This window comes from Heliangelus exortis, chromosome W (genome assembly GCF_036169615.1).
Source record: "Heliangelus exortis chromosome W, bHelExo1.hap1, whole genome shotgun sequence".
NCBI lineage: Eukaryota > Metazoa > Chordata > Aves > Apodiformes > Trochilidae > Heliangelus > Heliangelus exortis.
Window position 1 is genome coordinate 1,881,770 of NC_092453.1, and position 23,383 is coordinate 1,905,152.

At 39.7% G+C, this 23,383-nt stretch overlaps 1 protein-coding gene across 1 annotated transcript in view; it reads left to right on the top strand.

Moving 5' to 3' along the window:
- The window catches only part of LOC139789202 (spindlin-Z-like), a 44,118-nt gene extending 22,240 nt beyond the window's left edge, over nucleotides 1-21,878 (top strand). Inside the window, exons 2-5 of the mRNA XM_071729716.1 lie at nucleotides 3,002-3,050; nucleotides 14,798-15,051; nucleotides 15,986-16,219; nucleotides 18,213-21,878. Coding sequence (XP_071585817.1) covers nucleotides 3,002-3,050; nucleotides 14,798-15,051; nucleotides 15,986-16,219; nucleotides 18,213-18,412 — 737 coding nt within the window. The 3' untranslated portion in view covers nucleotides 18,413-21,878. The remainder of the gene's footprint in view (nucleotides 1-3,001; nucleotides 3,051-14,797; nucleotides 15,052-15,985; nucleotides 16,220-18,212) is intronic.
- Nucleotides 21,879-23,383: the final 1,505 nt, after the last annotated feature.

The window sequence follows — 23,383 nt, forward strand, 5'->3', positions numbered from 1 at the left end:
TGTTTCTCAAGGACAGGCTGTTGACTATTAGGGATATGTTTTTTCTAATTGTCAGTGTCTTAGTTTTGTGTAAGCTCTGTTTTTATTCTACCCATCTCTTTGCTCTTTCTGTGGTTTTTTTTCATGCCAAAAATTCTTATTTCAATAATCAACATCACGTCTCTCTGATCATTTTTGTGGCCCCCCTCTGTACTTGGTCCAACAGGTACATGTATTTATTGTGCTGGGTTATCATCTCTTGTAAGTAGGCAGTATTCACATTATTCATAATATTAATTTATTAAACTGCACACTACCTTAAGCTACCAACACAAGAAACTGAGCAGTACTCAGTTTGTTTATTTAGCTTTTGTTTAGTGCTAGGTACATGAACAAGCAAGTTCTTAGAATCAGTTGAACTGTCAAATTCATTTTCACCTGTCAGCAAAAAAAGGGTATTCTCTCAAAGTCTTAGTTCAGTGTTGTTGTAAATATTTGGAGGCTTGGTACATGTAATTTCATGCATAGAGATTGTGTATGGATAGCCAAAAATTTTGAACAAAATTGAATTTGAGAGAAAAGACATCTGACTGTAGAGTTTGAGATGCCTAAGGTTAGCAGTTACTGAATAGGGCAAACACTTGTTCTCAGTAGCATGCATAACTTCTCCTTTGTGGTTTTTGCAGCTTCTGTAATAGATCTTCCTTCTGTGTGCCTGTAGAGTTCCTTTTGTTTTGGAAGGCTAAATGATGTTGCACTGTGTAATAAGATTCAGAATCTCTGAGCAGAAGACAGAAAATAAGTTTTGTGCTGAACCACCCTGATGATTATATGTGTGTTTTTTCTATCTATAGTGCTTTAACTCCTGACTTAGTTAAATCTTACTTTGTCTTATCAACCAGTAATAGAAAACCTGAAATCTGTGCGTTCATGTTCTTTTACTTAGTGAGAATAGATTTCTTTTTTTTAAAGAAGTATGCTTTCTAACTTTTTTCCTCATATAACTAAGAGAGCATAGATTCATTGAATGGTTTGGGTTGGAAGGTACCTTAAAGATCATCTAGTTACAACCCCCTGCCATGGGGGTCCCACTAGACCAGGTTGCTCAAAGCCTCATCCAATTTGGCCTTGAATGTTTCTAGGGAGAGGGCATTCACAACTTCCCTGGGCAACCTGTTCCAGTGACTCATCACAGTGATTAATTTCTTCGTAATGTCTAACATAAAACTACCCTCTTCCAATTTAAAGCCATTACCCTTTGTCCTTGTGAAAAGTCCTTCCCCAGCTTGCTTGTAGGCCCCCTTCAGGTACTGGAAGGCTGCTATAAGGTCTCCCCAGAGTCTTCTCTTCTCCAGGCTGAACAACCCCAACTCTCTCAGCCTGTCTTCATAGGAGATGTGCTTCAGTCCTCTGATCATCTTTGTGGCCCATTGGACTTGCTCCAGATGGCTAATGATATGATGAGAATGCTCATTTAGTGGTTGCAGCCAAGTCCCAAAGTCTTTTGTTTTTCTGTTCAGATTTTTTGTGATATCTTGTGTTTTAATTTCTAGTTAATAGTTCTTATAAACATGATCAAAGGGAAGTTTGATTTACTTGGACTTATAGTAGTAAAAAATTGCAAATAGGATCTTTACTATATCTATTTGCATGGAGGGCCTAATTTTTGAAAACTTAAAATTCCACCTGTTATTAAAACTCAAGATGTATCTTTCCATGGATTCAGTACAAGCTTGAGTGTTGGAAACAAGATGTATGTAGTCTTATTTTAATTCTGCCATTTCTGTCATTTTATATATTTCCTCTTTATTTCTCCATATGAATATAAAAAGATGAAAATATTTATGAAAACTTTAAATGTAAATTGCCCTTTCAGTGCATAACTCTTGTGACACTACTGCTATCATGAAAATTAATTTTCAAAATACATGTGCTTAGAGCATACACATAATGTTGAAGTTCAAGAATTTGTTTGGATTTGTAGAGAAATGTCAATTAAGTATTTCTCTGTAGATTTGAATGTAAACATCCATAGATGAAATTCTGAACATGTTTCTGCAGATACAGGAGGTATTTTTTATTGATAACATACATGTGTCCAACACTCTCTGACTGAGTTCTTTTGGATATTCCATATGTAGAGGGTTAAATGTTTAATAACTTATTTTACTGAATTTATTTAACATTACATGGGACTTTGATTTATTAGAATGATACAGCAATTTACTTAAATCACAGTACAACTTACATTTAGCAGAGTATAGCATTTGCAGTATACAGTTGAATCACAATACAGATGTGATTCTCATTACTGGTCTTTATCATGATGCTGGGCATCCCCAGTCACAGAATCACAGGAAGTTAGGGGTTGGAGGGGACCTCAAAAGATGATCTTGTCCAACCCCCCTGCCAGAGCAGGGTCGCCTGCAGCAGGTCACATAGGAACGTGTCCAGGTGGGTTTTCAATTTCTCCAGAGAAGGAGACTCCACAACCTCTCTGGGCAGCCTGCTCCAGTGCTCAGTCCTTGGGAAGGAATATGTGGATTGAAATTGGCGTAAGCCTGTTTCTCTCTTCAAAGTTCTTTCTGTTAGTTGTACAGTTTTTATACTGTGTGTGCCATACTGAGTCTTTATACACCCACCCATTCTGGCCTCGCTAACTCAGGAGCATCATCATCATTGTTATGAGTGTCAAGAGTAGTTACAGAGCCATTTGATTCCCTTAACTGTTGTAGTCATTTATCAAGAACAAAGGCTACCTGACATCTCCTTTCTTTAGAGATAAATTCAGCTTTTAGTAACAGTTGTCATCAGTCACTCCCTACTTCACTTTGCTTTGTGAGTACAAAGTCCTTGCCTGTCTCTTCAGAGCCTCCTTCCATTGTAGGAACTCACTGATCAATCACAACATGAAGTATTCAAACTTTTTAAGTTAAAAAAGAGAGTTTTTCTGTAAAATAGCTTTTTGATATTGTGTATAATCACACTTTATTTTTCAATAATTCCATCATTTTTATTGTAGGTCATGCAGGAGTCTCTGCAAGCATGATGAAGAAAAGAACTTCCCACAAGTAAGTTGCTAATGTCTTTCCTAAAGTATAGTTCTCAATAACTGCAAGTACCATTCTAGAAATGTATCTGTATTGTTGCAGACATTTTTCGCTGAAAATCATGTGGAGTAGTATTCAGACAATGTGTATAGAATCAGACGAATTCTTTTGGGGAGGACAGTAGGAAAGAATGCACCATTGGTAGACTTCTAAACATAATTTTGAATATTACTCTGAGAGAAATTATCCTGTCAAAACAGTTCTTTAATTTACTCTATAATTCAGAGACAAGAGGTTGTAGACCAGATATTGGGCACATGTACTCTAGGATTCATTACAGCTTTATTTTGTGTAAAGGATTTTTCACCTTATTTATTTATTTATTTATTTAAATTAATAAAGGGCATACTGAAGTGCTTCTATAGGGCAGCTATTTGTGTGAAGGATACTTGTTTATCCTATCCATTCATGGCATGCATTATTCTCTCAACTACATTTTGAAATGGTAGCAGCTAAATGCTGCTATGAGTAAATGTGAGAAGATAGAGGTGATAACACGATTGACCTTAGCATCTGACAGCTAGGCATTGCATTTGGCTGCATCTCTGGTGGGTGAACTCTAAAATAAGCTGGGGAAAGGTGAAATTTATTTAAATGCTACTAATTATATTTTAAGTATGAAATCCTATAGTGGTGATATACAACATGCATCAATCCAAAGCAATTTGTCTGTCAGAAACATCTTCTGTGATTAACATTTGAATTAGTATTAATTGTTTCCCAGATACAACACCCAATGTAAAACTACTCCTAATTCCTTCCACAAGCTCATCACTATTCAGTCTTGTCTATCTCCTTACAAGGCAAAGATAAACATTTATTTGTCTAGAGACAGGTAGAGTTAAAAATTAATTTTTCTTGTTCTTTTTCAACCGCTCAGAGAAAGGAGTGTATGATGGGAAGACTATCAGAGGTGGGTTGCCTTTTGTACTTGAGGGTAGCTGGATTTGTCTTTATTGTTATACACTTATTTAAATATCTAAATAGGTTGCATAGTTTTTAGTATAAAGGCTTCTATGGAGCATAATAAGTCATGATCCTGTCACGTGATTTTGAGGCATTTAATGCCCAACTGAGTTTTATGTTAATTTAGCCTAGTTCAATTGTTAAAGAATTGTTTGGTAAGGGTTTTATCTTGTATCAAACCAAGATGACTATGCTGCTTGCTGACGTCTCTGAGAATGACAGAGACTAGTATAGAATTGTTTTTATTCGATATTCATTGCTTACGTCTTTGAAATGAACAGTAAGTAGTGCTGTAGACATGTTTATAGTAAAAAAGTGAGATATGAATCACTATTTAAAAATGTATTCTGATACTACTATGTGCTGTTACAGCAGAACATTAATTACTAATGCATACTTTTTCATTGATTTAATTATGATGACTTTTACATTCCTCATTTAAAGAAAAAGAGGAAGAAGTCTACTGACACTTGAAGGCAATAGGGGAGATTGTAAACTAGGTTCAGAAATTAATCAGGGAGAGAAGCGTCAACAGGATGGAACAGGGCATGCTCCAGTAACTGAGGAAGGGACAAAATGAGGTGTGTGGATTAGTCTTTTCAACTCTTCTTAACTAAAATGGTCGTTAACCATTGACCATTTTGGAAGAGGGTCCCATGGTTATAGGTCAGCTTTGCAAAAGGGCCAATCTGTGTGCTCTGTCAGTGTCAATGGGTAGTGATGATATCTGTGAATATGAAGCTGGCTCTGTTTGTGTCAGATCAGTTAGTAGTCTCTTGGCTCTCATCCTTTCCACCCATAAAAAAAAAGAGTGCACAAAACAGTGTAAATATAAAATCTTCCTTATATTCTCCAGGTTTCTCATAGCTGGCAGTTCAAGGACTCTTGAGGTGGAGGTTGCATCTGTAGCTTAACTACCACTGCAATTATCCCCTGCAAATTTCTGATCACACTTTAACTTGTGGTGGTGGGTTATACATGGCTATATGCCAAACTCCCACCCACCTGCTTACTCCCCTCCTCAGTAGGGCAGGGGGAGAAAATAGGATGAAAAAGCTCATGGGTCAAGATAAAGATGGGGAGATTGCTTACCAGATACTGTCCCAAGCAAAACAGGCTTGATTTGGAGAAAAGTAATTTATTGCCAAATTAAATAGATTCAGGTGGTAAGAAACAGGAAAACATTAAAACACCTTTCTGCCCCCCTTTGCCATGCTCAACTTTACTCCTTCACTCCAGACTCTTCTACCACTCATCACCCCCAGAGCAGTGCAGGGGAAATTGGGTAAGGGAGATTACAGTTAATATATAATGGTTGCTCTCTGCTGCTCCTTCCCTTGTATTCTTACTTCTCCCCTGCTCTGGCATGGGTTCTCTACAGGCCACAGTTCCTGTCAAAAAAATCGACTCCAGCATGGGCTCTTCCAGAGGAGACAGTCCTGTCAGGAAAACTGCTTTGGCATGGGTTCTTCATGGGCCACAGTTCCTTCAGGAAATATCTAACTACTCCACCATGGGTCCTACACAGGCTGCAGTGTGGATATCTGCTCTGGCCCCATGGAATACCTTCTTATACCTTCTTTTCTGAACTGGGTGTTCCCTCTGCTGTTTCTCACTTACACACACACACACACATTTTATACCCCTCCTTCTCTGCCTTTACAGAGGTTTTTTTGCCTTTTCTAAAATATGTTTCCACAAAGGTGCCACCAAATTCACTGATGGGTTTAACTTTGGCCTGCAGTGGGGCCATTACCAAGCCAGCTGGAAGCAGATGTATCTGCTGCAGGGCAGCTCCTGACTTCTTCTCATCAAGGCTACCCGCACAGGTGTCATTGTGTGTGTATATGTGTGTCCACATGTACCAAATACACTTGCAATCTTAAGAAAATTATTTCAAAAATGAACAATGGTTTTTAAAGGAGTACAGAAAGTACTTTAAAACTTCTGTCTGTAGTAATGGGCCTCATAGACTGAATACTGAGGAAAAATAGTTGATAACAATTCTCTGATCATATGATCCCCTGTTAGTGACAGTCTGTATTAAGATCAAAATTCTAATTTGGGCCCTATTTTTAATAACTTTTCTACATGTCACTATGAAATACAGAACTTGTACTAACCATTGCAGTTATGCTTCATTTGTACTATTTTATAAATTTCTTTTAACTTTCCATGATCTGGTTCTTCTCATAAAACTCTTTCTCGGAACAAGATTTTACTTAGCAGCTTAATGCCTTCAAGATAAATACTCAGTCACTAAGGCGAACAGTACCAATGCTGGCATGATGCACAGTAGAACTCTCAACCATGGTGTGCAGGGGGGGTCCTGAATTCAAGAAGCTTCAGGGGGAGTGGAGAGAGCAGCCAGGAGGCCACGGCTCATGCAACAGTTGCTGACAAGACCTGGGTGGGGCCAGGAGCAACTGAGGCCAAACCCATCACCCCCCCTCCTCAGGAAGCAGGTGGCTCTGCTCATGGCTCTGTGATTTTTGCTTTGCAACTGTTTTTGGTTATCTAACGATAAGATAAAGGCAATTCAATCAAATGTGAAATATTTTCTAAAAGTAATTGTTACAATCCGAGCTATTATTTTATCTTTTGATTGTGAGGAAAAATCAGCCACTACTCATAGACGTCACACGAATTTACAAAAATAAGAGGCTTTATGTTTTAAGCAAATTACAAAGATTTATTTCAGGGAAAGGAGACAATAACATCACCTTTAAAAGGAAAAAACAAGTTTAAAAGAGTAGAGATTTTGCCTAAATTAGTCACTCTGAGGAGAGAGTTGCTAAGAAAAGAAAAGGAAAGAAAAAACAAGAGAGCAATTAAGTTTTATCACTGTCCATCGGCCCTGGTCTCTGGCTGGGGGGGGGCGGTGGTCTAGGGCCCACCGTTCCTCCTTGGCTGCTGTTCTCCGCTTTTTTTTCCTCTGCTGGTGCTGTCCTGTAGCTGAAGTCGAAGTGGCGAGAGAAGGGGGGAAGAGAGAGCCCTCGTCCTCTCCTTTTCTCTTTTGAGTTTTATACAGCAAAAAGGGATTCTGTCTTTTCACAAATCACTGGCACACAGACTTGCCAAAGATGACACACAGATTTTGCCATCTCAAGAACTTCTCTTTTAATTATTGTAATCCTTCAGTCCTTGTTACCTTGCTAAATTTATTGTCTTTGTCTTGACAGCGTACCAGGAGATGACCTAATTAGCGGTCTTATCTTTAGGTGCCTGTCAGGCATGATACAAAACAGAAACTGGTTAAGTTTGGGGTAAAAATCTGTTAATTGAGAATATATTTGTATTTTTAAAACAGTAGAAAATATACTGATTCGAGAGACATATTTTATATTTTCAAAGTGTTTACATCAGTAATGTTAAGAAAAAGAAATTAACATTACTTTAAAAAACTGTGCTTTGAATTTTTAAAGACTGTGACCTGAAACAAGCTGTTCATAATATGTTTAACTGAGTTGCCTTTATCTTGTCATTGATTTTTTGTGTTACAAATTGTGTGACTCATACACCTGAACTCCCCTATATATTCAGGATTTCCTTGCAAAAATGACAGCGATATGAGCAGAGTCGCATGCTTCCCAAGGTCCTGGTCATGGTGCTTACATGGTGACCAACCTGCTGCGTGCCAACCACTTGTTCCAGTGGTGAGTTGGCAGTGTAAAAGTGTCTGGTGGCCAATTGACAATATCCAAGACCCAATGGGGTGCCCCTGTATGTTAGGTGTGGGAAATCCACGGAGGCTTAAGGACGACACGTAGTCACCAATATGGTTAAAGTGAAGTCGTTTATTAACAATTCACACTCGCTTTATATAGAATCCTTGTTTATATAACGATATCTTGCAGGTGGCTATATCTTGGCCACAAATCCTGTTCTCACAGAACTTCTGCTGGCTACCTCATTATCCTGTTCTTCTTCTTTTCTGCTGCCAGTTCCCTTATCTTTTTCCCATAGCTCATCTTTCAGTAACCTTGCAACTGGGTCTCAAGGCCCTTAGTTTACTCTAGCTAAAGCTAAACAATCAGGATTGCTCACATGTCTGTTTTCTTCCAGACAGTTTCCCAACAGTTAGGGAGTGTTTTGACTGTCTAGAGCTTTATGATGGTGACTAAAGGGTCGAGTGTTTTGGGGTAAGAATCAGGGGTAAGTCCAACAAGGCAGATATCCTGTTGGGAGTCTGTCCAACCAGGATGGAGAGACAGATGAAATACTGTATTAGCAGCTGGTAGAAGTCTCACATTTGCTAGCCCTTGTTCTTGTGGGGGATTTCACCTTAACAGATATCTGCTGGAAATATAATACAGCAGAGAGGAAACAGTCTTGGAGGTTCCTGGAGGTGTGGAAGATAACTTCCTGACACACATAGTGAGTGAGCCAACTAAGGAAGGTGCCCCACTGGACCTACTCTTTGCGAATAAAAAAGGAGTTGTGGGTGATGTTGTGGTTGGAGGCCGTCTCAGACCCAGCAATCATGAAATCATAGTTTTTCAATTCTTGGAGAATTAAGGAGGGTGGTTAGTAGAGCTTCCACCTTGGACTTCCAGGGGGCATACTTTGGCCTGTTTAGGAGACTGGTTGACAAGGGTCCCTTGGGAGGCAGTCCTGAAGGGCAAAGGAGTCCAGAAAGGTTGGACGTCCTTCAAGAAGGAAATCTTAAAAACAAAGGAGGAGGCCATCTCTATGTGCCAAAAGATGAGCTGGTGGTGAAGAAGACTGGTTTGGCTGAACAGAGAACTCTGGGAATTCAGGGGAAAAAAAAAGGAGAGTTTATGGTCTTTGGAAGAAGGGGTAGGCAACTCGGGGACTACCTGGATGTCATAAGGTTATGCCAGGATAATATTAGAAGGGCCAATGCCCAAGTAAAACTTGACTACTGTTATACAAGACAATAAAAAATGTTTCTATAAATTAGCCTTCCTTCTGTTGTTAATGAGAATCTCCATCCTTTTTTGGATGTGGGCAGAAGAAGAGTGACAAAGGATGAGGAAAAAGATGAGGTACTTTCTGTTTTCTTTGACTCAGTCTTTAATAGTAAGACCAGTTCTTCTCAGGGTACCCAGACCCTGAGCTGTTAGACCGGACAGGGAGCAGAACAAAATCCCCATGATCCAAGAGGAAATGGTTAGTGACCTGCTGCACCACTGTCCTGGTTCAGGCCAGGATAGAAATAATTTTATTTCTTGTAATTTTACTTTCAGTTAAGTCTCTTCTAAGTAGCTGCACTTGCTGAAATTAATTACGTTTCTCAGTCAGTGTCTACTTGTAGGTCTGATAATGTTCAGTGTTTATAGTTACAGCTAGAGAATGTTATGCCAAACCAAGGCCACTGCTTGGTTCTGAGAAACATCTTATGCTCCAGAAAGAGCATAAGAAAGCTTTGCCCCTCCAGCCATCAGGCAGTTGACACTAACAAAGGGGATGAGGGGGAATGGAAACAGGTCTGTCATCGGAGAGGTAAAAGAATCCCCTCCCAACCTCCACCACCCCCCCCAGGTGCCCTTAGAGAACAGATATGACGCCCTGGACTCAGAGAATCAAGCAGAGGACAGACAAGAGGAAGATCTGTCTGCAAGGTCTCCTGCTCGCCCCCTGTCTACCAGACGGGTTACAACTACAGATACAAAGAAGAAAAGAAGGGTAGTTGTAGTTGGTGACTCCCTTCTGAGGGGAACTGAGGGCCCTATATGTTGACCGGACCCATCCCACAGGGAGGTCTGCTGCCTTCCTGGTGCCCGGGTGAGGGATATTAGTAGGAGACTCCCTCAGCTAATCCGGCCCTCAGATTATTATCCACTGCTGGTAGTCCAGGCTGGCAGTGATGACATTAATGGAAGGAGTGATTAAAAAGGTGATTAAAAAGGACTTCAAGGCCCTGGGTCGATTAGTCCATGGGACAGGAGCACAGGTGGTGTTCGCCTCAGTTCCTCCAGTAGAGGGGATGAATGAGGAGAGGAATAGGAAAGCCTATCTCATCAATAGGTGGCTAAGGGATTGGTGCCACCAGAGGAACTTTGGGTTTTTTGACTATGGGCCAAATTTCAGCATACCAGATGGGCTGTGTCTAACAGGGGAAAAAGGACTCTACCCCATAAGTTGGCGGGGCTGATAAGGAGGGCTTTAAACTAGGTTTGAAGGGGGAAGGGGTTGAAACTGGGCTCTCCAGAAAGGAACCCAAGGGTGGACAGCCCAAGTTAAGAGACAAACCAGCAGCCCAGCTGAAGTGCATGTACACCAATGCACGCAGCATGGGCAACAAACAGGAGGAGCTGGAAGCCATCGTGCAGCAGGAAAGCTATGATGTAATCGCTATCACGGAAACATGGTGGGATGAGTCCCATGACTGGAGTGCTGCCATGGGTGGCTACAGGCTCTTCAGAAGGGACAGGCAGGGTAGGAGAGGTGGAGGGGTAGCTCTATATGTTAGAGAGTCTCTTGACTCTATAGAAGTTGAAGTCAGTAACGATAAGGTTGAGTGCCTGTGGATAAGAATCAGGGGGAAGGCCAACAAGGCTGACATCCTGGTGGGAGTCTGTTACAGACCACCCAATCAGGAGGATGAGGGTGATGAATTATTCTACGAGCAGTTGGCAGATGTTTCAAAATCATCGTCCCTTGTTCTCGTGGGTGACTTTAACCTGCCGGACATCTGCTGGGAACTCCACACAGCAGAGAGGAGGCAGTCCAGGAGATTCCTAGAGTGTATAGAGGATAATTTCCTGCTCCAGCTGTTAAATGAGCCTACCAGGGATGGAGCCCCGCTTGACCTTCTTTTCACAGAGAGGGGCTGGTGAGAGATGTAGTGGTCGGTGGATGTCTGGGACTCAGTGATCATGAAATAATAGAGTTCTCAATACTCAGGGATACAAGGAGCGTCATCAATAAAACCTCTACGTTGGACTTCGGGAGGGCAGATTTTGGCCTATTCAGAAGACTAGTCCAGAGTATACCCTGGGATACAGCCCTTGAAAACAAAGGGGTCCAGGAGGGATGGACGTACTTCAAGGAGCAAGTTTTGAAAGCACAGGAGCAGGCTGTCCCAGTGTGCTGAAAGGCAAGCCGGTGGGAAAGACGACCGGTCTGGCTGAACAGGGAGACTTTGAAAGAAATTAGGGTTTAAAAGAGGGCCTACAAATTATGGAAAAAAGGGCTAACTACTCAGGAGGAATTTAGGAATATAGTTAGGTTGTGTAGAAAGAAAATTAGAGAGACAAAGGCACAACTTGAACTGAATCTCACCACCTCTGTGAAGGATAGCAAAAAGTCCTTCTACAGATACATCAATGGCAAAAGGAGGGGCAAGGAAAACATCCATTCTTTACTGGACATGGGCGGGAATATAGTTGTCACAGATGAAGAAAAGGCTGAGGTATTTAACACCTTCTTTGCCTCAGTTTTCGACAGTAAGACAGGTTATCCTGAGGACAGCTGGCTTCTGGAGCTTATAGAAGGTGACAAGAATCTAAACAGCCCCCCTGTAATCCAGAAGGAAACAGTCAGTGACCTATTAAACTGCTTGGATCCCCACAAGTCTATGAGACCAGGTGGGATCCACAGAAGGGTGATGAGGGAGCTGTTAGAAGAGCTCGCCAAGCCTCTCTCTATCATCTACCAACAGTCCTGGCTAACTGGGGACATCCCAGATGATTGGAAGTTGGCGAATGTCACGCCAATCCACGAAAAGGGCCGGAAGGAGAACCTGGAAAACTACAGGCCTGTCAGCCTGACCTCAGTGCCTGGCAGGGTTATGGAACAGATCATCCTCAGTGTAATCACACAGCACCTGTAGGATGGACAAGGGATCAGACCCAGCCAGCACGGGTTTAGGAAGGGCAGGTCCTGTCTGACCAACCTGATCTCCTTTTATGATCAGGTGACCCGCCTGGTGGATGAGGGGAAGGCTGTGGATGTGGTCTACCTGGACTTCAGCAAGGCCTTTGACACTGTCTCCCACAGCATTCTCCTGAAAAAGCTGTCAGCCCACAGCTTGGACAGGGGCACTCTGCACTGGGTTAGGAACTGGCTGGAGGGCCAGGCCCAGAGAGTGGTGCTGAACGGTGTCCCCCAGGGATCAGTGTTGGGACCAGTTCTATTTAATATCTTTATTGACGATTTAGATGAGGGGATTGAGTCCATCATCAGCAAGTTTGCAGATGACAGTATGCTGGGGGGAAGTGTCGATCAGCTGGAAGGCAGGAGGGCTCTGCAGAGGGACCTGGACAGACTGGAGAGTTGGGCTGATTCCAACGGGATGAGGTTCAACAAGGCCAAGTGCCGGATCCTGCACTTTGGCCACAACAACCCCATGCAGCGCTACAGGCTGGGGACAGAGTGGTTGGAGAGCAGCCAGACATAGAGGCACCTGGGAGTCTGGATTGATAGGAAGCTGAACATGAGTCAACAGTGTGCTCAGGTAGCCAAGAAGGCCAATGGCATCCTGGCCTGTATCAGGAATAGCATGGCCAGCAGGTCCAAGGAAGTGATTCTGCCCCTGTACTCAGTGCTGGTGAGGCCACACCTCGAGTACTGTGTCCAGTTCTGGGCCCCTCAGTTTAGGAAGTATATCGAGGTCCTGGAGCAGGTCCAAAGGAGGACAACTAGGCTGGTGAAGGGACTCGAGCACAGACCCTATGAGGAGAGGCTGAGGGAGCTGGGGCTCTTCAGCCTGGAGAAGAGGAGGCTAAGAGGAGACCTCATCACTCTCTGCAACTACCTGAAAGGAGGTTGTAGGCAGGTGGGGGTTGGTCTCTTTTCCCAGGCAACTCTCAGCAAGACAAGAGGGCACGGTCTCAAGTTGTGCCCGGGGAGGTTTAGGTTGGTCATTAGAAAGAATTTCTTTACTGAGAGGGTGATCAAGCATTGGAATGGGCTGCCCTGGGAAGTGGTGGATTCTCCATCCCTGGAGATATTTAAAAAGAGACTGGATGTGGCACTCAGTGCCATGGTCTAGTAACTGCAGCGGGAGTGGATCAAGGGTTGGACTTGATGATCTCTGAGGTCCCTTCCAACCCAGCCAATTCTATGATTCTATGATTCTAAGAGAGAGGGTGTAAAGGGGTCACAGCTGCAACCCTCCTTTAGGGAGGAACAGACAAGGCAGGTGACCAAAATTGACCAAATGGAGTATTCCATCCCATACGCATCATACTTGGTATAAATCTGACAGATCTCAAGGGTCAAGTTCTTCGTCCATGGTCGGCATCCTGGGAGGATTCTGTCCATTTGTCTTCCTTTGAGCCCAGTCTGTGCCCTCCTGAATCCATGTGTTCCTGCCTCCAGCTCCCGTCTGCCACTGAATCCAGGAGCCGAGCCTAGGACTTTTCCAGGGCCTGCCCTGCATCCTCAGTGATGACATGAGCATTACTGGGGGAAAGAGAGGAGAAACATGATATTGCTTTTGTACATATTTGTATATATTTAATCTTTTTTTCATAATTACTGTTTCATTAGAGCTGTTTAGTTCAATTTCTAATCCATAAGTCTCTCTCCCTTATTGTTTCTCATTCTTCCTCAATAGAGGAAGGGAGGGGGATTAATAGAGAGCATCTGTCATTTGTTTAATTGCCAGCCCAGGGTTAAACTGTGACAACCGCTTTGGAATACACAAGGATGGAATACACCCAGTGGTACTGAGGGAGCTGGTGGAAGTGCTTACCAAGCCACTTTCAATCAGTTATCAGCAATCCTGGCTAACTGGGAAGGTCCCAGTTGACTGGAGGTTAGCAAATGGAATGTTCATCTACAAGAAGGGCCAGAAGGAGGATCTGGGGAACTACAGCCCTGTCAGTCTGACTTTGGTGCTGGGGAAGGTTATGGAGCCATTATGCAGCATGTGCAGGACACCCAGGTCATCAGGCCCAGCCAGCATGGGTTTATGAAAGGGAGGTCCTGCTTGACTAACCTGATCTTCTATGACATGGTGATCCACTTAGTGGATGAGGGAAAGGCTGTGGATGTTGTCTACCTGGACCTTAGCAAAGCTTTTGACACCATGTCTCACAGCATGCTCCTGGAGAAACTGGCTGCTCATGGCTTGGATGTCTCTTTGCTAGCTGAATGGACAGGCCTAAAGATTTGTCATGAATGGAGTTAAATCCAGTTGGCAGCCGGTCACAAGTGGTGTTCCCCAGCACTTGGTACTGGGGCCAGTCTGTTTAATATTTTCATTAATGATCTGGATAAGTGGATCAAGTGCACCTTCAGCAAGTTTGCAGATGACACTAAGTGGGGAGGGATTATTGATCTGCTTGAAGACAGGAAAGCTCTACAGAGGGACTTGAACAGGCTGGATCAATGGGCCAATTGCATGAGGTTCCATAAGGCTAAGTGCTGAGTCCTGCACTTGGGTCTCAACAACCCCATTGATCTTTGAGACCTGATTTAGGGTTTTAACAAGCAAATTTTACTTTTCATGTTCAGTGTAGCAATGGCTAAAATAGTTCTTTTTACTTAAGCAAACTAGTTATTGAAACTACTGTTGTGAAAGCAACTTTATAAAAAATGTTGAAAGTGTTCCACTACTTTTCAGTGTGGGATTTTTTCTTCTTTTCCCAGTACAACACAAAATGCTTTGTACCCTAATTTGAATAAGGTACACTAAGCTGTACATGACATAATTTAATGTATCTTTATTAATATATAATAATATATTGCCTTCTTAAGCATACAGCTCTTGTTCTCAGTATCATTTTGAATATGTACTTGTTTAATGTTCTGTTTGTATCTGTGTACAGAAAGCATAGAAACAATGTTGGACCAAGCAAACTTGTTTCTCAGCCACGAAGAAACATTGTTGGCTGCAGAATACAGCACGGCTGGAAAGAAGGGAGTGGACCTGTAACACAATGGAAGGGCACAGTTCTTGATCAAGTTCCTGTAAATCCCTCTCTGTATCTTATAAAGTATGATGGATTTGATTGTGTGTATGGACTAGAACTACACAAAGATGAAAGAGTTTCAGCACTTGAAGTTCTTCCAGACAGAGTTGGTAAGAGGTTTTTTCCTATATGCACGTGTTGTTGGAACATTTACATTTTATTAAAATACTTTCCATCACATTGCAGATAATCTAAATGCTCTGTTTAATTTTTCTTGATTTCACAAAGATTTTATGATGCCAGAAAGCATAGTGCTGTCTTTTGTCTTTAAATGTTATGCACTAAATTCTGTATTTTTTCTTGTTTAGAGTCTTATCCCCTAACAAGCTTATGTACATGTAAAATTGATATTTCTATTAAAATTTATACTGAGACAGTTGAGAAATATCCTGGCTATGTTGCCTTGTGTGTGTTTGACAGTAATTATGTATTTGATTGGGTTGGTTTTTTTCATTTGCTTTCTCTAGATATTAGTAAAAACAGAGGAAAAAAAGCATTTTCTTAGTGAAATAACGACTAGTGACAAGGCTTTATTGGATTTCATAATTAGCACTGCATTGTTAAACTACTTTTCCAAACTGTAAAGTTCAAATTTTACCCTAGCAATTACTTCTTTCTGAATGCAATAAGTTCTTGCTTTTCCTAACTTCAAAGAGATCAGTAGCAGTCTCTAGAATTGGGTTAGGGAAAACCAAATTAGGCACCTCCATGAATAACTTCATACAACTCCTCTGTGATTTAACCTCTCTTCCTCCCCCCACTTACAAACTCCATTCTTTGCTTTGACCTATATTGATTTCCCTTTACAGTGGGGGGAGTTACAGTGATGGAAAATGTTGATAAGAGTGTTAACATGTTAAAATAATTATTCAGGTTCTGCAGTTCTTTGGTCTTCATCTGTCTGGAATGGACAATATTTGTTTTTTACGTGAATTGACTAACTTTGAAATGAACTTATTCATGATTCTGGATAAAGATTATTTTTTACAAAGACTTATTTTTGTACATTTGAATGGACATATTTATGAACTGCTACCATTTCAGCTTCATCTCGAATTAGCGATGCTCACCTGGCAGACACAATGATTGGCAAAGCTGTGGAACATATGTTTGAGACAGAGGATGGCTCAAAAGATGAATGGAGGGGGATGGTCTTGGCTCGAGCTCCTATTATGAACACATGGTTTTACATTACCTACGAGAAAGATCCTGTCTTGTACATGTACCAACTCTTAGATGACTATAAAGAAGGTGACCTTCGCATTATGCCTGATTCCAGTAAGTAGGCTAGTTAATTTTTTATTTTGGAAAGCAGCATCTCTCGTTGTATTATTGTTTGGCTTATGGTTTATATATGGAAAAGAGAGTTGACGAACAATAATCTTTTTAAAATAAAAACTAACAAAGGCCACGGTACGACAGTAAATACATGTGTATTACATGACTTCTGAAATATTTTTACTTGAAATCAGTGGTGAAATACGCAATAAATACCAGAAAATCCTTTTTCATAATCATTCCTAATTCTGCTAAAATATATATATATACCATACATATTATATCTATATTATATATATTATATTTATTATTTATTTGTATGGAATATCATATGTATTATATGTAATATATATATTCTGATAAAAATATACATTGTGGAAGAGATTGCACTTAGATTTTTTTTAAGAGAAACTGACAAACTCGAAGCCTTCCACTGTTATTTTGTTTTAGAAGTGTCATAAACCAAGAGCCATCTCAACGAGCTATATTTCTGAAGCAGTTCTTATAAGAATAGTGCTTTGGGGCTAACTAAAATAATAAGATTAATTGAGTTTGGGTAGACATCTTCAATTTAGAAAGCTTTTGAATTGTTTATTGAAGGGAAGAAGCATTAATCTTTTGAAAGCTCATTTTCACTCATAAGTTTAAACTCATAAACAGGAAAACATTTTCAATAGGTTAGGAGGGATATTTTGTCTTCCTTTCTTGAAGTGAAAGTTATGGAGTTTTTTTCAATAAATATAGAATGATTTTCACTGAATCAATATTGTTCAAGAGATTTGGATAGCTAGTTTAAAAAAAAGTTTGTTAAGAATATTGTACTCTCATTTTTCTTCTGTATCTCAAAAGCACTTCTCTGACAGAAAGGCGGCAATTTTTATTTTAAAGTAAATGATTAATTAGATAACTAATGTTTGACTATGTAATGCATTACATAAATATTATTTAAAATTTCTTCATTGAGTTTCTGAGGCTGTCTTCCTTTATATATAGCACTGATAACAAATAGTCTGATTGATGAGTAAATAAGTGGCATATTATTTACATAACCTCTATAATAATTCTATGTTTTTAGATTTTTTTCCCAGCCTAACAAAACCCAATATATCTGTGGCTTGAAGAGAGTGAGCCACAAATGTTAATGGAAAAAGTGACCTTCATATTCATAAAGAAACAAATAAAGCAGACTTTTTCAGAGCTGACACCTCCAAATACCTTGCAATTCCTTTTTAATTTCTGATTTTCTTTCTTCCATCTTAGAAAAATAAGCTAAAATCTTATGCTTTCCATATTTAAGAATTAAGTTTTTAATGCACTCTTTTTTCCTGATACTATCTACTACTTATATCTATTTCTAAGACACTCTGAACTATGAGCTATCTTCCCTGAATCTTTTATAGGAACATTAATTGTATACTTAAGGATACTTGGTAGATTTTGCTAGAAAAGCAAATAGTTAGACTTCTCAGCAGTATCCATTCTAGTGTTAAATAAAAAGCTCTTTTTAACATAATAATTGATTAAGGTGGTTACACTTAGCTTGGAAGATGTGGTTTTGTTGCAATAGCATGTTTGTATTGACATCTTGGATAAAGCAATGTGAGCAGAGGGAGTTCTAGCACACCTGTCTTTCTGTTAGAGACTCAGTGCCTTGTTATGCTGAGGGCTTAAATTCAACTATCTACAAACATGTTCTATAACTGTTGTGTAAACTTTCATGTCAAAAATTTACTAAGTGATTGAAGTCCTATTTTTTACTTCAGAAAACTGAAGATGGTATTACCTAAAAAAATTACAATTTTGTGACTATACCTTCTAGAAGCATGGCACTAATTAGGTGCTTCTCTGAACAAGACAGCACCTAATGTTTTAGGCATACTCTACATTTAAAACTTGTGATTATTTCTTGACTTTTAAAGAAGGCTCTGAAGTTTTGTATATTGGAAAAAATCCATAAATATCTACCAAAGTACATTTTATTTTCATATTACAGATGATTCACCTCCTGCAGAACGGGAACCAGGTGAAGTTGTGGACAGCCTGGTAGGCAAGCAAGTGGAATATGCCAAAGAAGATGGCTCAAAACGGACTGGCATGGTCATTCATCAAGTTGAAGCCAAACCATCTGTCTATTTCATCAAGTTTGATGATGATTTCCATATTTATGTCTATGATTTGGTGAAGACATCCTAGACATCATCATGAACTTATGCCAAATTTGTGGAACTATTAAATGTAAAATTTGTAGACACCAAGACTTGACTGTTTTTCAGGTAAATGAAAGCTTAAATGTCCCTGCTAACCCACAATCTCTGACAGCAAAACTGTTTTGTTCTGATTAATACAAATTTATGTGAATGTGACATGTTTTGCATAAGAGAACTTTTCTTGAAGGAAGTTGATACATTTGGGTGGGAAGGAGTTAAAAGCAAAGAACAGCTACATGTGTGCGAAGTCAATCTAGTATTGTAATCTATTGTTTTCATAGACTTTAATTTTTTCTTCAACCTTGCTCTCACTTGTTCAACTGCCACATGCAAGTGTAGTTTGCTATTTTCGATGTTTTCTTTTGTAACATTAAATTTAATTTCTTGGCTATTGGCAGTCTTTGTTTTTTGGTTGGGACAGAGGTTACTCTTTAAAAATTTTAAACAGTTTGTGCAGCAGTAAGGAGTGCCTAACCCAAGTAACATCAATCTACTGTGTTTTTACACTTTATTTCAAATTAAGCTTTTTAAGAACTTGCAATACATGGAAATACTTGTGCATTTTTACTAGTCACAGGGCAGTGTTTGACTTATGCACCTTTCAGTGAAAAGGCTTTAAACTATAAAAAATATATTTAATCTGTATAAACAGTTAATTAGAAAATGCAGGTTAAGGCCCTGTGTTTGCAAGTTGTAGGAATCAGTAAAATACATACAACAAATCTGCCTTTAATCCTAAATGTTGTACTCTTTTGTTATACACATTTCTTAGCAGAACCCAAGTGCTTGGTGCCACAAGTTTAATAGTATATATGCTACTTAAGACTTAAGATTACACATTGGCAATCAGCTGTCTCCTACTGAACATCAGAACCTAGCAACCCAGATGTTTGCGTGTGTATTTAGAAACATAATAGTTAATCTTTTACATAGTAAATACAATCTTATGGGGGTGGGGGAGTCCTTTTACACTAAAGACCTCCTTTAGAGAAGTATTTGTTGCCTTCTGCTCAGTCTGATGCATTCCTTTGATTTGAGTTTTTTGCTATTGTTTTTAACCATTTTGGTTCAAGAAGGCATCCTCTCAATGTATTCTTTTTCTGGCTTTTCCACATAAGGAGTGTCCAGACAAATCTACAGTTTAAACCTGTTGTTGCCTTTTCTGGTATCCTTGCTTTGAGGTATGCTGTTAACATGAATTTCTTTCTGTGAACACTAGAGTTGTGCATGCCAGTGGTGTACTATCTAATGGGAGCTATAGACAGTCTCAGTGGTTCAGTCATCTACATGAGATTGTGGATGTAAATAGCAGCCCACAACAGTGGAATCCTTTCACAGTTTTAATCTTGCAAGACAGTTGTAAATCATTGTTAGGGTATTTGTTGTTTTTTTAAGTGTAGCAACTTTTTAAAGTATCAAAATTGTAACAAGGAACAGCACAGCAACAAAATTGTTAAAGCAGAGCTCTCTACAAGATTCCAAGTACTGCTTCACAGAAATACAGTATGTGAAGAATGAATACAGTCAACACTATTGATAGGAAGAAGTAATACATAGATATCCAACCTTATGCTGTTAGTGGAAGGATGCAGGAGAGGTACTGGTAATCAGAGTTCAGAGATCTGACCTCTATTGTGGGTATTCTTGATATCAAAGACTCAGTGGTTTAAGCCCTTTTCCGTCCTTTTTTTTACCTGATTTCATTTTTTTGCCTTAAGGCTAGTGCCTCATTATGCTGTTAAATGGTAATACTGTATAAATATAGTATCTTAATTCTTTGTTCCTTGCTACAATATTGCATTATGTCCTGTATTTCATCATGGGCAAACAAAGGCATGCTATTGTCTTTCAGTTCACAGCTCCTCAAACCAGTCTTTTAAGCATTAAGTCAGTACATTTTCATTGTGTTTTGAACAAAGTGAGCAGATTTGCAACACAGTGCTTTCATGCTGCAGATCTGTTATGTGCTTTCTATTGACTCTTAAGAGTCCTACACATAAATTTCAAAGCCGAGCCTGGCTCCATGAGCCCAAGCTGATATTTGTGGTACAAGAATGAGTGTATTGATTGCACACAAAATTCATTAATAACTTAGTACAATGAATTTTGGGCTTTACATACAAGGTTTGTTTTGAAATAATTGAGGTTTAGGTCTACTGGAACAATTTTAGTATTAGTCTTGCATTTGTGAGTTTTATGCAAGCCACTCTAATACACCACGTATTTTGCTAATTAGAATATAATCTATACACTGTCAAATGCTATGATTTTTTTAGATGTCCCCATTGTCTGTTGCATGGGGTGGGTTTTTTCTCATCTTTTTTCTTAAGATTTGGGGGGGGTGTTTTGTGGATTGTAGTTGGTTTTATTAACAGCTTAAACCACCTTTTTGAGACTAATTCCACTCCTTGCCATCTGCTTTGGGCTTTGTTTAGGCTAATGTTTCAGATCTGCATACAGTGCTTGCATTACCCTAGAAACTACATGTTGATCCCTTGTTCTAGGGGTTCAACATTACTTTCCAAATTTATCATACGGCTTGTGATGGCACAAGCCATGGATCTTTGTATAAAAGTTACTGGCCTCTCTCATTTACCTGCTGTAGTATTGTTGTATATTGTGTGTGTGCATGATGTCAGGCTGCCATGTAAAACTTTTTAAAAGGGAAAAAAACCCTTAAATGCAGACCATCCTTTTTTGCATGCTTAGAATGCATGGTAGAATGTTCAATGTAACAAACTAAAGTTGCATGTTATAATGTTTAGGTTTGGGTTTTGTTCTGTTTTTATTTTTAGTTCATTTTTTTGTGAATTTGCTTATTGTGCTGTTTGAATGGTTGTTAGTAGATTAAATGCACTGGTGAGGTGATCTTAGTGCCAATGGAAGGTAATTTTCCAGTTGTATGTGTCATACAGGATTTGAAGGGACCATGTATTCTGTTCAAAAATAAAATAAAATCACAATCAATCAGTAAAACACTATTTTTCTTTTCAGTGCCAAACCTTAAACTAAGTTGGACTACATAAAGACTAAAGTACTTTGGGAAAAATCCTATTTATTGCAATTGGTATAAGCCTTCTTTAAATTAATTAAGCCTTCTTTAAATTAATTTTTAAATGTAGGCTTTACATTCCGATAGAATAGATTACAGTTGCATTGGGGAAGAAGAAATATGGTAAAAGCAGTTTCTGGTTCCTTGAAAATGCTGTGCTTTTTGTATTTTACATCATTAGTACAATTTGGATGGTTCTTGGTATGTGTTCAAAAGTCTTTGTGTTCACATTTTAAAATTAGGTAATGACTTCATCTTTAGAGTTATGTTTCATTGTTTTTATTTTATTTCTCCTCATTTAGAAGTATGAACACTTTAAATCTGTCACTTAATTCTGTAAGTAATTTTTATAATTATGATGTAACTCTATCCTTAAAACATTTAAAATAAATCCTTTATGTGCAACTCATGACTGTAAATTTTATTCTCATGAGCAAAAGGTAGACTTCAGACTGTGAAGAAGCAGTTTCTTCAGTATTTTAATGACAAAGGAGTTAGCTTTTTTTTTTTTTAAGTTGAGCTATGTACTACGGTGTAATACTTTCCCCTATGAAATGTTTGCTTGCTAAGTCAAATCTTTTTTTTTTTTTTTTCCCAAACATAAATGTCAATAAGATGGTATTTGACTGAGATAAAGCATAATGATTAAACTGTATTTCCAGAACACAGTAGTTCTCAGTAGTATTTTCCAGAACAACAGTAGTTCAGCAGCAGGGAACAGTAGAAGTGTTTCTCAGTGTTTATCTGACACATTTGTCTGCTTTGAATTAATATACTTAAATAAAATTTGATTTTCATTTTACTCACTAAATTAAAAATAAAGTAGAATTTATCCAAACCTAGAGGTGATGATCAGTGAAGAGAATAATACCGCAGTCCTGTGAATTTCCTTAAGACACGAGTTCTTCATACTAATGCAAGAACACTTAATAATTTTATGTCATTAAAGGTAAATTAGCAAGCCTGACTTTGAATATTGAAATTGTGATACTTTCCTTAACCTTATAGAATCACAGAATTGTCAGGGTTAGAAGAGACCTTGAAAATCATCTAGGTCCAACCCCCTACCATAGGCAGGGATACCTCCCACTAGATCAGGTTGCTCAGAGCTTCATCCAGCCTGGCCTTAAAAATTTCCAGGGATGGGGCTTCTACCTCCTCCCTGGGCAATCTGTTCCAGTGTCTCACCACCCTCATGGTGAAGAACTTTTTCCTAACATCAAATCTGAATCTACCTAATGCAAGTTTTAAGCCATTTCCCCCTACTCCTGCCACTGCCTGAGATCCTAAAGAGTCCCTCACCAGCTTTCTCATAGGCCCCTTTAAGATACTGGAAGGCCACAATAAGGTCTCCTTAGAGCCTTCTCTTCTCCAGACTGAATAACCCCAACTCTCTCAGTCTGTCTTCATAGGAGAGGTGCTCCAGCCCTCTGATCATCCTCGTGGCCCTTCTCTGGACATGCTCCAGCATGTCCATGTCTTTCCTGTAATAGGAGCTCCAGAAATGGATGCAGTACTCCAGGTGGTGTCTCATGAAAGCAGAGTAGAGGGGGAGAATCTCTTCCCTCAACCTGCTGGCCATGCTTCTCTTGATGTAGCCAAGGATCCGGTTAGCTTTCTGGGCTGAAAGTGTACACTGATGTCTCATGTTGAACTTGTCATCCACCAGCACTCCCAAGTCCTTCTCCTCAGGGCTGCTCTCAAGCCAGTCACTGCCCAGCCTATATCGGTGCTTGGGATTGCCTCGACCCAGATGCAGGACCTTGCACTTGGTCTTGTTGAACTTCATGAGGTTGGCATGGGCCCTCCTCTCCAGCCTGTCAAGGTCCCTCTGGATGGCATCCCTTCCCTCAAGTGTGTCAGCCACACTACACAGCTTAGTGTCGTTGGCAAACTTGCTGAGGG